The sequence below is a fragment of the Varroa destructor genome, unplaced genomic scaffold, assembly GCF_002443255.2.
Source record: "Varroa destructor unplaced genomic scaffold, Vdes_3.0 BEIS01000001.1, whole genome shotgun sequence".
Lineage (NCBI taxonomy): Eukaryota > Metazoa > Arthropoda > Arachnida > Mesostigmata > Varroidae > Varroa > Varroa destructor.
This window is the reverse complement of record NW_019211454.1, coordinates 4865218-4880618: the sequence shown is the minus strand read 5'-3', so window position 1 is coordinate 4880618 and position 15401 is coordinate 4865218. Positions and strand designations below refer to the sequence as shown.

At 39.7% G+C, this 15401-nt stretch overlaps 1 protein-coding gene across 2 annotated transcripts; it reads left to right on the top strand.

Annotated features, from left to right (window-relative positions):
* The first annotated feature begins 5172 nt into the window (after nt 1-5172).
* LOC111249502 (uncharacterized) lies at nt 5173-7940 on the top strand. Of its 2 annotated transcripts, XR_015318903.1 has the most exons (2): nt 5173-6520; nt 7777-7940. XR_015318903.1 is itself a non-coding variant. In XM_086977146.1 (1 exon), the coding sequence occupies exon 1, from the start codon at nt 5280-5282 to the stop codon at nt 6432-6434; it is 1155 nt and encodes a 384-aa protein (XP_086833272.1). In that variant the 5' UTR covers nt 5173-5279; the 3' UTR covers nt 6435-6746. The 2 variants fall into 2 exon arrangements, 1 of the variants encoding a protein (XP_086833272.1); XM_086977146.1 differs by lacking the exon at nt 7777-7940 and having other exon boundaries at nt 5173-6746.
* The last annotated feature ends 7461 nt before the right edge of the window (nt 7941-15401 follow it).

The window sequence follows — 15401 nt, the reverse complement described above, 5'->3', positions numbered from 1 at the left end:
ACACACTGCTATCGATAACGGTCATATCAGAAATGAGCTAGTTTATGTCATGGAAGATACTTGTGACACCAGGGACTCCGCTATTCGAAAAGCTGTTGACTTCTATGTCGCTTACTTTTTTCGATCATAAGAATTTAGCCTTTATGTCAATTTATGATGCGAATTCTGCTCGTATAAACACTGCGACTATAGTTATCGAAGCTCATTTTGGATGTTCTAGGAGCCACTTTCTATGACCGCCATAATGTAATTATAACAATGGTAATAAAGATAAAATTAAGAAGATACATATATATATATATATGTATAGTTCCTACCACTCCATATAGTTCGGCCGTAGAGCACGCTAGTGGCTTACACGTATATTCTGTTCGAAGAAATTTGTATTGCCCGACACGTAATTACCATGTTGCCCGAATACTGGGACACCATTTGTTGTTCACTTGAATTCATCGGTTATTTAAAGTTGGTTGGCTAAATCCAAATATGGCACCCTCAGTTTTCGGAGGAAGACTGACTTTTCCCGCTCGGGAAAAGGCCATCGAAAGCTGTCAAATAAGCCTAGGACATTTCTATCAAAAATATTAGCACCTTACTTCTGGTTATTCAGTAATTAGTTACATTTTAAAAGGCCTAGCTGTAAGGTAGCCGGATGTACCCGGGTGCAGACTTAGTTCTCCATAATATTTGATGTCTACCTTCCTTCGGATTAATACTAGACGACATTAGCGCGCTATGGACTGCTTTCGTCTGCCAACGAGAACCTCTCTTGTGTCTTGAACGAACGATTGCGTCTTTAAGGAATCGCGTGGGGTTAACATTTTATCACATTCTAAGCTAATTATTTATGTTTAATACAAATCATGAGATCATACGGATTCTATCATTATATACATTCATTAATATGCATCGCAACGTGTAAATAAACCCGTTGTAAAGATACTACAATTGTATTTCCAATAATCTACGATGGCAACGTTCGAAAAAATCAAAAGATTTTATGTTTTTTTGTGTCGTACTGTGTATAATAAAATTACAAAAAAAAAAAACGTATAATGGAAACATTTGTTCATTCAGTGAATTTTTTCGTAAGAAGCAGAAAAATCCCCAAGTCCCCTTGGACGGTTTGCTGCGGTTGACAAAACACCGTAGTAGCAAACGTATTGTTAAGCGTGAGGTTTAGCACATGGGCCAGGCATTTTGGTTGAATTAGGTCTATGCCTTGTGCCGTATTTAGTGCCACAATGGACATCAATGATATGCCGTGGTGTTAGTCCACAGGAATCCTAGTCGCTTTCGATTGATCGTCTTTTTTGTTGGTAGTTTTTTTTAAAGTCGTGGCTGAATTTTTTTTGTTCTCGTTGAAAATGCTGGGATTAGCAGCCCGGAGCGTATCTTGTGAGGTTTAGTACAAATCAAGTTATCCATTCAATTGTTGGCTTGATTTCGTGGCGATGACTAACTATATCGACAACATGGATTTAAATTAGTGCTACCGTTAACGCCAATAGTAAATCTATCGGCAATTTAATTAATGGCAAAGAAACAACAATGATACGAAGAGTATGTTCTGGATACGTGGGCAGATACGAAGAGACCGGCTAGATCACGAGACCGACTGGATAACTAACTGGGTTTGGCTTTGGAAAGCCCAACCTGGATAAAGTGCTTATGTTCTTGTGTCCAGTAAATTGCTATTTGTCAAGATTCTTATATATTTCTTGCCAAAATTGTGCAATGGGTAAGGTGTTTGCATTTACATACATACATACATTGCATCTACATTTTCCATTGAATGGGAAATAGTACACGTTTAATGTAATAGAATTAGCACATATGATGTCAACAGCACACAAAAATGTGGCTACTGATTTTAATTATTATTAAAATTATGATTTTAATTATGTCAAGAACAGTAAATTTAAGCCATAATAACAATAATAGCAAAAATTTATACTTGCGGAAATATTTTTTTTGCAGAGTAGATAGTTTCCACTGTATTTTGCGGTGGTAACGGTTAAATACTCTGTATAGAGTTCCGAAATTATTTGACTACGTTCGTGTTATCTAATGTATATATCGGCTTGAGCTGATGACTCGGCCTCTGATTTTGCCTCTTTTAACCAAAAATGCAGCCACTACAGGAAGCTATATATCTCAAACAAAAAGTCTAACGTTCTATGAACGACGTTCTGAATTCGTTCGCTAAGATACTTCGGTGCTGACGTTGATGAACCGTATGCGCTTAACGTCGGTTGCAAGGCTCCCTGACAAAGACGTTCTCGAGAGGAGAGGAAGTGTGCCACTTCATCGTCGGACTGAAAATTTAGAAATTTTTTTTCGTCAGTTATGTACCGATGATCTAGCATCCGATACAGCAGAGGTCAGCCGAGGATGCTGTCTTTGCCATTTTTTGCACAGTGCCTCTCTAATTTAAGCAAAGGACTAGATTCAAGACATCAGGATCTTTAGTCAGCCGTATCGAAAAAAATCGATTGTTGACCAAACGATTGAAATTGCCAAAAAACATTGCTTGCTACACATTGAAGAAATGATCTAGTCTAGGCCGTAGCCTGTGGAGGCACGAATAGTTCGATCAGTTAACACAAGCAGGGCCGTTGCCTAAAAACATAATTAGTGTACAACAATCTGAAATGTGTAGACAGTTGCACTGAATTGGTATCTAATGAGTTAATTAGGATTTATGCTTATTTACTTGAATTGATGAATTTACCCAACAAATTGAGCGCAGGCTTGTTTCGTCTATAGTTTATTTGCGTCTATAAGGATGAGCACGCACACCACACAGCCTTCATAGTGGTTACTCATGATTGTTAACCCCAGACAAATATTGCAGTGATATTTTTGTTGTTATAGCGGACATTTCATCTGAGGCCGGGCCGTTCAGCGGTCCGTCAAGTCGTATTTAGAATGGTAAGTTGCCCGTGTCTGTAGTTTGTTGAAGAATAATTATTGTGTAGCATTGCTTTCGCCCATTTTTTTTTAATAGAGGTTTGTCTAAATGTAGTTATGCACAACCGGGATATCTGAAGCCGTTTCCCTTCGTGGTTCATTTGATAGGTCCGAGTATGGAACCCACCCAACTGCCCGCAGGCAGGTGAAACCATACCTTAACGGTAGAATGCATAACAGGACCCACTTCTTCTGAAAGGTGGAACGCATTTTACGTATTGCGTCAGACTCACGTGACGTACTTTCTCGAGCCTTCGCGCTAGTTTGAAATTTTCGTTAGATAGATTACCTTGCTTTTCTCCGATGCCACTTGAAACAAACTTTGTCCGGCTGACCATGGCGGCGAGTGCTTTAGTCGCCTTATCATCCAGTCCTTCTTCAACGTAGACTATTGTTAAAGGTCGGGTTTAGACAATTCTCTATGTGTCGCTCGACATCTTCGGCATATTAAATACCTCATAATAGGTGAGGGTCCACAAAATCAGTCCCAGAACCGACCTCTATAAAACTTCCGCTATAATTTTCTTACTTACACCCCCAGCTTAGAGACTTCCATCCTTTAGATGTGAAGGCACTATCATTCTCTTGAGGTATTGCGAAATGTCATTTTGCCCCAGAGATTGTATTAGTTATCCCTGAGTTCGTTATGCTGAACAATTAGATAATAACCATTGTTATCAGGAAATTATTAATATGAATTACTGTTAATATTATTAGTTTATATTAATTGATATCTATTAATATCAGGAAAAATTTAGCTTCAAGTTTTGAGCGTATTGTTCCTTTCTCCCTTAGTGCGCTCTGTCTGGCTACTCTCTTAATAGCCGTGAGAGTTCCCTTACCTATACGAAAGCCTTATTGTAAGTCTGGGCAGTCTCTATTTTCTGCTCAAGCCTACCTATAATAATGTACCTAGTGATTTTGACAGCCGTATTGAGGAGACAGGGGCCTATTTCGTATTCTGCGCGTTCTTCTATTTATTTTAAAATAGTCCCTTTTAAGAAAGTTTATTAACAAGGGCCTAAACTGTTCCAGGTATCTTTTAACGAGTGAAAAAAATCAAACGGTACGCACTAACCTCGACAGTAGCGATATGTATACATATATGATTGCCAATAACGAATTTAAGACCTTGTGAAGTAAATAGCGCCGTACGTTCCGTCGTAAAATTGTGACGATGTTATGTTAAATTTGACAATACATAGATTTCGTCCACTGGCTTTTCCCAAGTTAACAGCAGTCTCCTTAATGACTGTTTTCATTGACATGTAACGTAGTTTTACCCGCTAGATAGAGAACAATAAGTTTCGTTCACGCTCAGTCCGCTCCTACGTTTTACCTGACGGTGATCGATCGGCCTCTGAGTCTCCATAGACCTTGTGAGATACTTTAGTTCGAGGATTGGCCAAGAACAATGTGTTTCTCAAGAATAAGAGTTTAAAAAGACACTATACTTTGGAGTATTTCATGTGTCACACAATAAACAAACAATCTAACGTATTTAAAAAAAAAAGTCGATCTCACCATAGTTTTTTTATGTAAAAAAGAAGCAAGAAAAAGTGAACAGAGATATGTCTAGTAGTGAAAACACCAACTGAAGACGCAAAATGATTAATTCCTGTATCCGATGCTGTTCATGCAGCAAATTCTTTTTTTATGTAGATCAGAAGTTAATCTGTTAGGATCAGAAGTTAATTCCCATTAGTTCTAGGATAATTAATAGAAAGTAATTATTGCTACAAGTTAAGACACCTAGTGCTCAATGGAAATTGTCCCGCACATACGTTCCGAGACTTACGTGCATAGTTAAGTGTTGCCTCAGACGACTGGCTCCCAGCGAGAAGCAAAGTGTATCTAGACCACCTCACAAGAGTAGTCTTAAGTTTATTAGATATACATATAGTTTAGTATCATTCCGCTTGGTCGTAGTTATATTAAAGCATAGATTGCTCACTTATTTTTTGGATTTAAAGATAAAGTAATAAAGATCTGGACGCGAAGGGACATCACCATAGAACTACAACTTTCGTTACATCGATAGGACAGAGGGTTCCCTATGCAGACGACTATACCGACCCGGTTCTAAAAATGGGTCACAATTGTTTTGCTGGCTGTATCTTCATCCACTTTCGACACGTCGCCAGTATAGCTACTATATATATATTTTTTTATAAAATAGCTTAGTCGATCGCTGGTGCGAGGAAACAACGTAGTGTATCATTGTGTACGGGTCACTAATTGAAATATATAATTACGAAAAATTGGTATATGGATATCTGAATAAGCTACATCACGTGACATAAAGAATGGCGTATATAAATGTCACAATATCGGTCAGCAAACCTGAAACGTTTGCGGGCGGGGAGCAGCCGGGAAACAGCTTTTTGACGGATTGGCAGGACAAAAGTTCACGAAGGAATCAGCCAAAAGTGGGTTCAAGCCAACGTATGCCCTCTGTACAACAAACGGCAACGGGCAGTAACAAATCATCGAAGTGGCTTTTTGATGAGAAATTTCCCATTAGTGATGACTTGATCACGACGCCAACGAAAAGACGCCCAGACTTCGGGAGAGGAAAAAGGACAAGCTTAGAAAGAAGGCCTATTCGAGAAAAGACTTTTATAGAAAATGCACCACCAGATGCTCCTGCATGTGATGATGCACGTTTTACAGAAAAACCGTTGCCTGACCATACAACGCACCCTATCGCTGAAGACGGTGTCAACTGGAGGAGCGAGACGGAAGTTAAAGTTTCTGGAAGCGACCCAGCTTTTACGATTAGTGTCGAAGATGAAGCGCCACCTAGCACAATACTTCAAGCCGTTGAAGACAGTACCAACAAGCAGAAAGTGGAAAATGTCGAGGAACTCGACGGGGACAGCCAGGTGGATGTAAGTAGCGACAGTGATTGCGAATGTCAAATGGGTAACTTCAAGTGGCACAACATGTCGAAGATCATGGATAACTTGTTTCTTTGTGGCTACAATGACTTCGATGTCAAAAAGCTGAGAAAACACGGCATCACACTGGTGGTTAACACGACACGCGACTTACCTGACAGACTTGCCCAGGGGGTGACGTATCAACGTTACCCAGCCAATGATACCACAGTGGAAAACATCGGCCGGTACTTTGATGCCGCCGCCGATAGGATACATAACGAGATCAAGCGAGGTGGTAAGGTACTGGTGCACTGTTTGGCTGGCGTTTCGCGCAGTTGCAGCATAGTTCTCGCGTATCTTGTCAAACATTGCAATATGTCGCTGCTTGACGCTTTTCATTTTGTTCGGAGGCGTCGCCGTGTCGTCAGCCCGAACAAAGGGTTTTTCCAACAGTTGATCGATTTCGAGAGGCGGATTCGACCCGGAGAAGAACCATCGGTGAGGATGGTCCGCTCTAAAAAGCTCTGGTCAATGCCAGATATTTATTGCAACGAAAGTATGAAGTATCATCTACTTTAGATCGTTATCCTCACGCTGTGTTTTATGTGACAATATCGTAATCGGTTTTCTGAGCCCGTCATCGAGATTCTTGTTTCGTATGGAACGTAAGTGACTGTTTTAAAAGCTTTTCGCCGTTGTTCCGATTAATAGCTAATAGATTGCCGAACGGAATGACGGCCTTTTTGTCTTTTCGGTAAATGTGGGCTGCTCAGTGTGGACACCTTCTAGCTGATGAACCCTTTAGGTGTCACCATAAACAAAATTTGTGTCCCGTTGGTATCTGGCGGATCATAATCCAAATACTCAGGATTAAAAAGATCAACTATGAAACTCCAAAGAACGTAGTTTTCATGAAGTTCCGTTTTTCCTAGAGTAAAGTTAGATGTACAATGTTATATAAATGGCTGTAACCCCCGCAGTCGCTGATTTGGGTTAACTGGGAAGTGACATGTGAGCCCATCAAGAAATCCTGTCTAACTGTGAATAGATTGCCACGTCTCGCGTTATTAATTATCGCTATAATGTTTGCAAAGTATTGATGTGGTGTTTGCTGCATATGGGTTAAACATGGGCACATCGACCACGGGGTCGTTATTCCCGAGGCGGAGACTTCCGGGTGAAAGTTATTGATTGAATGCTGTGAAGTTGAGTATTAGAAAATAGAAACTATGGCATTTGACAATCGGTCATTACTGTGTATATTTATGAACTGAGTAAAGAAAGTCCCGCGAAGCGTGAAAATCGTTATTTCGAATAATTTTCGCTGTTATGGTGATTTAGTACTATAGTTAAAGTAGATGGAAAATTTTTTCGAACATTTTCCTCCCAAACTCTATCCCAGCAGAGGCTACTTGTACTAATGAATGGGTTGCATTACTTAGGTAACTAGAGGAGCCGATTCAGACGACAAGATCAATCAGACTCTACGTAGGCGCCGACGCCAGGGTTCGATCCCAACTAAATGCCAAAAAAAAAAACCCATAAAATTATTGATAGGGATTATATTGAAGTGTGGGTTATTTTAAAGGAACTATTATAGGTTTGCTATTAAGCACGAATAGGTTCTTGATAATGGTTTTGATTTTACATTTATTTACGAGAAGTATTTTACTACTTGAAAAGTATTAAGGTAAATGTAGGTTTTACTTAATAGAGAAGTTTTTTCTGTGTTGTCATACAGTAAACAGGATGTGGTTAATAATAATAAAGAAACGCCGCGCCAATGTCATTATGGAGCTTAACTAACGTGATTATTATTAAATTCTATTAGTAGCTTTTTTTATTTTTATTTTTTATTTTTTTTTTAGGAATGTGCTACTATAGTGATGTATAAAATGTGTCGTTTTGTTGTCCTTTTCAGCCAAATCTTCAATGAACCCTCCATTCATAATAATGCAGTCATTTTGATATAATACCAATCTGAAACGTCTCTCCACAGATGCCCCGAAAAGTGTGCAATGCTGTTGAAGTATACTTGTAGGGTGGGCCAACATCACACTACATTGCACACTAAAACCGATATCTATAAAGCATTATATATATATATATATATATATATATATATATATACTTTTCATTTGTTACGAAAGTTAAAAAAGTTGCGAAACCAAATTGACCGGGTACTTTGGGGACTATATATATATATATATATATATATATATATATATATATATATATATATATTAAAATGGCTATTCGCTATGAATCTATGTAAGCTAAGAAATTTATATTCTATCAATTTCTCCCGCCCTGATTGAGACTTAAATAAAAGAGCTAAAATAAGCAGGAATACGTGGCTCATATCTTCATCATAATTAAAATAAAAATTTCACATTTCCAAGTATTTTGCGTCAGTCAATATATGCCTAGGCTTCCTTGTTCAACTACCTACATATAGTTTTATAATTTTTTAATAATAATATTTAGCAAACATATTTAGCACATATTAAGACGTTGAGAATCGGTATACGATGTATTCAAAGAATGTTCACACTAAACAAAAAAATCAAACAAATCCTATGCGTCTATTGTTGGCCAGACAAATTAGTCTAAAAAATCGGATGCAAATGAACCCTGTCCGTTGTCCTAAGGGCGTTCGATCTACAAATTAGCTCCGTGTCGAAGTCCACGGGGGCGAAAAGAATATCGAAAACGCCAAAGGGAACCTTGGAGGCTGTGTGTCGACAAAGTTGAGCACGTGCACCCCACAGCCAACGCGACTACGAACGAAACTTTAGGTACCATAGTTGAATAAAAAAGAACATTTACTATTAATAAAAACACGAATTAAAGACTTAAGGCAAAATATTTCTCTATTTGTCTATGTTCATCACGTGCAACCAAGTATTTTGCAGAAGTAAACCAATCAGAGGTTTGTGCTTTCCAGGCTAATTGACTGAGTGTAATTGATATTGTAGTGTGTAACGATACGGGGCAAGGCCTTACAAACGCCGTATATAATAGAAGTAGTTGCGGATTTAGGGTTCAAGATTTATGCTCCGTACTGCTGTAGCTAAACATTGTCTGCGACGGCAAACGTTCTGTTTCGAAACTAGGTCGCCTCACTAAGTAGCCTTAGGTTTAGGATATATAGAACTGTCACAGTGTTTTACGGGAGCACAAGATACGCAAAACAAGATTTAAAAATGGGCTGAACAATACGATTCTGCGTCTATAAAACATGACAGAATTGCGGCTTCCGTTACTTCGCCAACACAACTGAAGAATATTGTCTAGAAGATAACAGTGACCACACTTTAGAGATGGCAAGAACCGCCTCGCTGGCTGCATAACGGATGATTCTACGACGAACAATGTAGAGTCTTTGGTTGTATGTTGCACTCAAACTGAAATATAGGAACACGAAAAACTGCTATATAGATATAGCAAAGAGCTAGAATGGCGTACGTAAACGTCACGTTGGTGATTAGCGGGAGAGTGCTACCCAGAGCGCAGCTTGACAAACGGACAGAATAACTTACGAAGGAGTCGATCAAAAGTGTGCCAAGGCCAACATACCCCTTCCGTGAACGGACGACGAAAGGCAGCGAGTAACAGAAAATCACAAAAAATGTTTGTAAATGAGGTAGTTTGCATCAGTGATGACTTGATTACAACGCCCGCGAAAATGTGCCTAAAATTTTGGAAGAAACAGGCATACAATTAACTACAGGAAATAGGCCTATTCGAGAAACGGTTCATCTTGTCGAAGACGCACAACTAAAAGCTCGTGAAAGTGACGCAGCTTTTAAAGATAAACCGCCGCCTTTTAAAAGCTAACCACACGCGCATTGGCACAAACAACTTTTGTTATTCTGAAATGCAACTTCCGGGTGCATGGGCCCCTATGCCCCAGACAACAGGCAGATCATTCCTTTGCGGATGCTATGACTTTTATACTGCAGTACTGAAACGCGATATCACACTAGTAGCTAACATGGCGCGGAATAGACCCGCTCAGAGAGTGAGGCACCCGCGTTTCCAATTGATGACGAACCAAGACGCAACATACCTCGATGTCACCGTCGCCGTGATCCTCGACGAGGCGACAAAGTGCTGCTGCATCGTTTGGTAAACGGTTCGCGCAGTTATGCCATCCTTCTAGCCTATCTCGTCAAACATCGCGATCTGTTACCGCGTGATGCTTTCAATTAAGTATATGAGCGGCGTAGCCTCGCTGGACCCATCGAAGAATTCTTCAAGCAGTCACTGCTTTCACGAGCGAGATTGGACCCGAAAAAGAATTGTCGGTGAGCAGGGTTTGTCCTCCAAACCAGATAACTCTTATGACAAACATCTGAGGTGTCCTATACCTTAAACTGCTATCCTCATATTATCCTTACGTGAGGAAGAATCAGTTCATGCCGTCGAGACCCTTGACTTCACGTGGAACGTAAGTGGCGAAGCTTTTTCGCTGTTGTTTTAGTCAGTAGATTACCTACCGGACTGGTGTCTTTTTTGTCATTACGGTAAACATGGTCTGCGTAACTCGGGGACCTTTTAGCGACAAGCTTTCAATCTATCGCGATAGACAAAATGTTTGTTCCACTAGAATTTGGTGGCCTCATATTCCATGTACTGTGGATTAAAAAAAAACTCACCATAAACTTTAGAGAAGCCTAAAGGAAGATTTGAATTGTTGTTTAGTACACAGCGCATAAGCATCCTGCCGTGTGTTCTTTCAAGCAACTACGGCTTCTTGTAATTAGCAACTAGTACAATGTATAGCGCTTCAAGATTATCTGGCTTACGCTACTTATCACTAGACCTTATGAGAAAATTTTGAGTGTTAGCGAAAAATAAACAAATATTAATCGTTAACTCTCTTGAGATTGACAAAGTAGCACCTTTAAGTAACACACGGTTACATTTGTCAACGCTCGTAATGAAAAATGCCTAGGCAAGTTGTGCGGATTCCCAGAAAAGTGCCCGACACAAATTACTCCCTTCGTAAACAACCAGTTTTTGAATTTTAAGATTGATTAATACCTAATTATACCAATTCCTTATGGTACATTGGGCGTTCATTGGTTTTCCTCCACCCTCTATTTAGCTTCGAAGTAAATAACTAATTCTGTTAATTTGGCATCGTTATTTGCTGTGTAAGAACTTCTGCGAAGTATTGGCGAAGTAGTAACACGTTGAGCCGTTGTACTGTCTAAAATGTCGAGAAGAAAATAGCCAGATACTTTGTGGTTAGGCATCTCGTCCCTAATGCAGAGTTGATCTTTTTTTTTCCACGCTATCAATCAACGCGCAAGTGGCATCGTGAAGAGTTCGAGATGATCCACGGGCCGTAAGTATATATATTAAGAACTATATGAGCTTACCACGAAATTAACTAAAATATTGCGGTACAGAGTATCATATATGGGTGTTGCCAAAAGACCTGGCTTAATAAATGAAAAAGAAAATCTATCTGCGTAATGGTAGCGCACGGTAAGTTACCCTCCTCAGTAAATGAAACACTGCAATTATACACGGAAGAGTTTAGTCCGATGCCAATAATTCTGAAAGACGGTTATCATTTCTGATGCTGGTGGTGGGTACGCAGAGTTCGTACATAATTCTGAGTGTATAGAATGTAAATAGAAAAAAAACACACGAACCGCTGAAGAAATGAAAGATTTAAAAAAAAAAAATGATGATTACCAATACACGATGAGTGTACTTGTCGTGCCAATCTGAGGCTTTGGTAATTTAAATTAAGTTTTGGCTGCTTTTTATTATTATTAAATCGCCAGTCGTCATAAGCGTTGTTGCTTGAGACGACTGGCCCCTTGAACACTGATTGTGAATGACCACAGTGAATGTTATCGGGATGGTTGGGGGCGACCAAAATCTGAAAGGAAAAACCAGAGGTAGGTGATTTAGGCCTTGCCATCGACGTATGCAACATGCACAAATCAGTAAAAAAAAAATAAAGAAAATCTAGCATTATTGTTTACCCATAGCAACAACAGAGAAATAGCGTCGAGAAGTTTACCGACGAGTTTGCAAGATAGTCCACAAATTAATCCGAGAAAAATTACCCTGAATTAACGCGCTATCGTCGCAGGAAATGGGCCACCGAAAGCGAAGCGCAGTGACAAAGCCATTGAATTGGATGCGTAGTACGCTCTTATGACTCATTATGAGCTGAACAGACCACAACAAAATGAACGGGCCACGAGAGAGGCGTACGCGGAAAACCATATAGAAGAAGATTGAAAACGAGGGTCGTATAGAAAGCCCAGCAGCTAGAAAAGTCCTTGCAAATGACGAAGTTCTTGGTGGCGATGTAACTCCTATTGACAGTTCTGCGGATCGTCGAAATTGTCGATTAGTTAAAAGCGTGGCCAACAACTGGTGGTAAAGTGTAGCATGCCAGATGTAACATGGCGATTGTGACATGGAGGATGATCCCATCGCAAACGTTTCTGGTCCAAGACAAGACCAATGGACCGGTGTATCTCAAGTGTTGGACAACCTATTTCTTTGTGGACACGATGACTTTCACACAGGAAAGTTGAGAAAGTATGGCATTACACTAGTGATTAACATGACTCGCGACTTATCTAATAAGCCTGCCCCGGGCGTGAGGTTTCAACGTTTCGCAACGGACGACATCTCAAACGAAAACATAAAGCGCTTTTTCCACAGAGCTACCGATGCGATACATGCAGAAATTCAGCGCGGTGGCAAAGTATTGGTGCATTGTTTAGCGGGCGTTTCGCGAAGTCCTACTATCATTCTCGCCTACCTAATTAAGTATCGCAAAATGACATTAAGCGACGCCTTAGATCTAGTCCGTGCATGTCGCGGAATCATTAGTCCTAACCACGGATTTTTACAACAGTTAGAAGAGTTCGAGAAGGAAATGAATAAATGCTGTTCGTAAAGGTAATCAACCTCAAAATAAACCTATGACTAATCCTAGTTTTCTTATTAAGAGGAAAAGAAGGTGACGATTACGAAGTTATTTTGTGATACTTGCATCGTACCATGCACGTAGCACACACCGTAGTATCACTTCGCGTACCGATTATACATATGCATACGTGTAAAACGCTACGTAGGTAATGGGAGAGAAGGTTTACCTAGTCGCTTGATGCGATGGGGGCATTTGACTTGGACGTAACGGCTGTTGGACGTAAATATCCTTTTCGTAGAAACATAGTCCATATGTTCAAAATTGAAGACAACGGTACTACAATAAATGTTTTTTACTTGGATTCGGTACTTGTAATGCTGATATTGGGTGCTAATACAACGGTCACCTAAACTTGACTTATGTATTCAGTATACTAGAAGAATATAAACACACAAGTGCTTGTTGAACGTGCCGTTGCGCATACGACCATTAAACGAGATTACTGCTATTGCGATACTACAATACTGCTACTGCCTGTTGTCTATATATACATATATAGAAATAGAAAAATAGATTCAACTTTCGGCATTCACACAGACATAATTGAGTAAGAGTTATTATATACTAATTCCTGTTCAGTTCTACGAAGGTCATTCCTTACTTCGTTCGTTCTGTACCTTACTTGAATCCTGTCTGACGCTTATTGTCCTCGAAGAGCGAATCGGGTATATATTTAGCAGTACGAAGTAGTAGAGGTAATCGAAGTTATCCCTAATGAATGGGCAGAGGGACGCATGCCTAGAATATGTGCAGATCAATTGCTGTATTGTTTATGATGTATGCTACGGGATGCAACGTAGAAGATCGAATAAACCAACCTTAACTTAAGTCTAAGTTACAATGTTTTGATCGAAGAATAATCCGACAAAAGAGAAAAACTTCTAACAGCGTTTTATTTTGGTCAATCATCTGCTTGGGTCGAATATTACTTCTGCAGTTGTCAGAGCAAATGTATGCGTACTATTAATTATCGAAGAGCTGCACACGAAGAGGAGAAGAAGAAGAAGAAAAATGTAAAATAGTGGTTATTAGTTTTGGCAAAGCCAAATCTAACTGTCGAAATTAAGCCCCACGAAGTACATTCTGTTTTCAGGGTGTCCGGCCTGACATAGTGTTACTCAAACGTACTTGAAATCTAGAAATTTCTACCCTGAATTGAGCTCGATCTTACGTTGTCCCTAAAGTGATGAAGTCTTGTTTATCGCATAACCAACATTAACTAACTTAAATCGCGCAACTAAGCTAAAAATTTCGCCGAGGACCAATAGCAAATTGCTTTTTTATACGAACGTTTGCCATTGACTTAATACGATGGGCTATATTCTGTTTTGCGATAGTTTTTAACTATACACGACGAAAAAGAAGTAGTATACTTCGCTATCTGTAATGTCTTCGCTATTACTTCTAAACCTTTTAGATATAAAAGCGAAAGAGGAACCTATTGTGGACGTCTTTCATGTTTAGGGTATTTATGGTACGACGCATCTGCTAAAAATTGACATTGATCGAAGATTAATTAATTTTTTTTCTCCTCCTCCTCCTCCTCGAGCACCTTGGAACTACCCTTCATTTTATTTCGATAGGCTGGTTGGGGCTAAAATAGACCTGTTCGAGAGGTACGTATTTTTACAAATTTTAATGCCGTCCAATCTGTCCGTACGCGTATATTTTATGGTCGGCGGGAAGAGTCGCCATTATGAGTGCGATCAAACCTTTCAGCATTCGTGTTTTCTCACGACAGAGCGATTCCAGGCCGCAAACCTGATTACCATGTATAGAAGTGTTCGACAATAATGAAGGACAATATCTTGAGACACTGCGTGCACTTTGTATGCAATTTGGTCTTAATTATGCTGCCTCTAATACGAATTAGAAGCACTTTTTTATTTTTTTTTATTATTATTTTATTAGAGGAAAACGGCTCGGTGTGCAACAGACGACGTTCAGTAGCGCGTCAGATCTTTCGACCGCAAGACTTACATCGTCGATTCAAGGTCCCGTTCTGAGCCGATTGTTGCCGCGGTGGGCTGACTCGCACTGGATGTTTTGAATTGGGCGACGCCCTTCAGTTATACCGAAATACAGTCCTGGGCTGCGAATAAGGGTTGTGACGGCACTGACCCACTTTCGCTGGCGAGTTCTCAAAGATAATTTGTGTAAAATGGCTGCAGTAGCGCACGCTTTTCACAATTATTTATGCGAAGTTTTACGAACGGCATAATACGAAGCTTTTACTGGGTGTAGGCAACGTTGTGACCTGGGTTATTCGCCTCACTGCCCACAAGTTCAATCGCTGGCCTGTCAAACTCAGTAAATAATTAAAGAATAGCAGCAATAATGGTGTATAATGTATAATGCAACTATTGACGGGTCTTGAATAGTCTCGTAAATATTTTATTCCAGGAATCATGTTATGACATTAGCTTTAGCCAGGCTCGTGAAGCGGTTATTATGTACGGAGTAAAATAGTGCATAGAGCTTAGTGCGCCATATGTTTAAATGTTTGCAATGCTATCTGACAAGAGTATTACAGCAGCTAGCATCTGACCAACAACGTAACGTCTTCACAGTTT

Bases quoted from the DNA above. Each gene is read 5' to 3' on its own strand.
- LOC111249502 (XM_086977146.1), top strand. From the start codon at position 5,280: ATGGCGTATATAAATGTCACAATATCGGTCAGCAAACCTGAAACGTTT.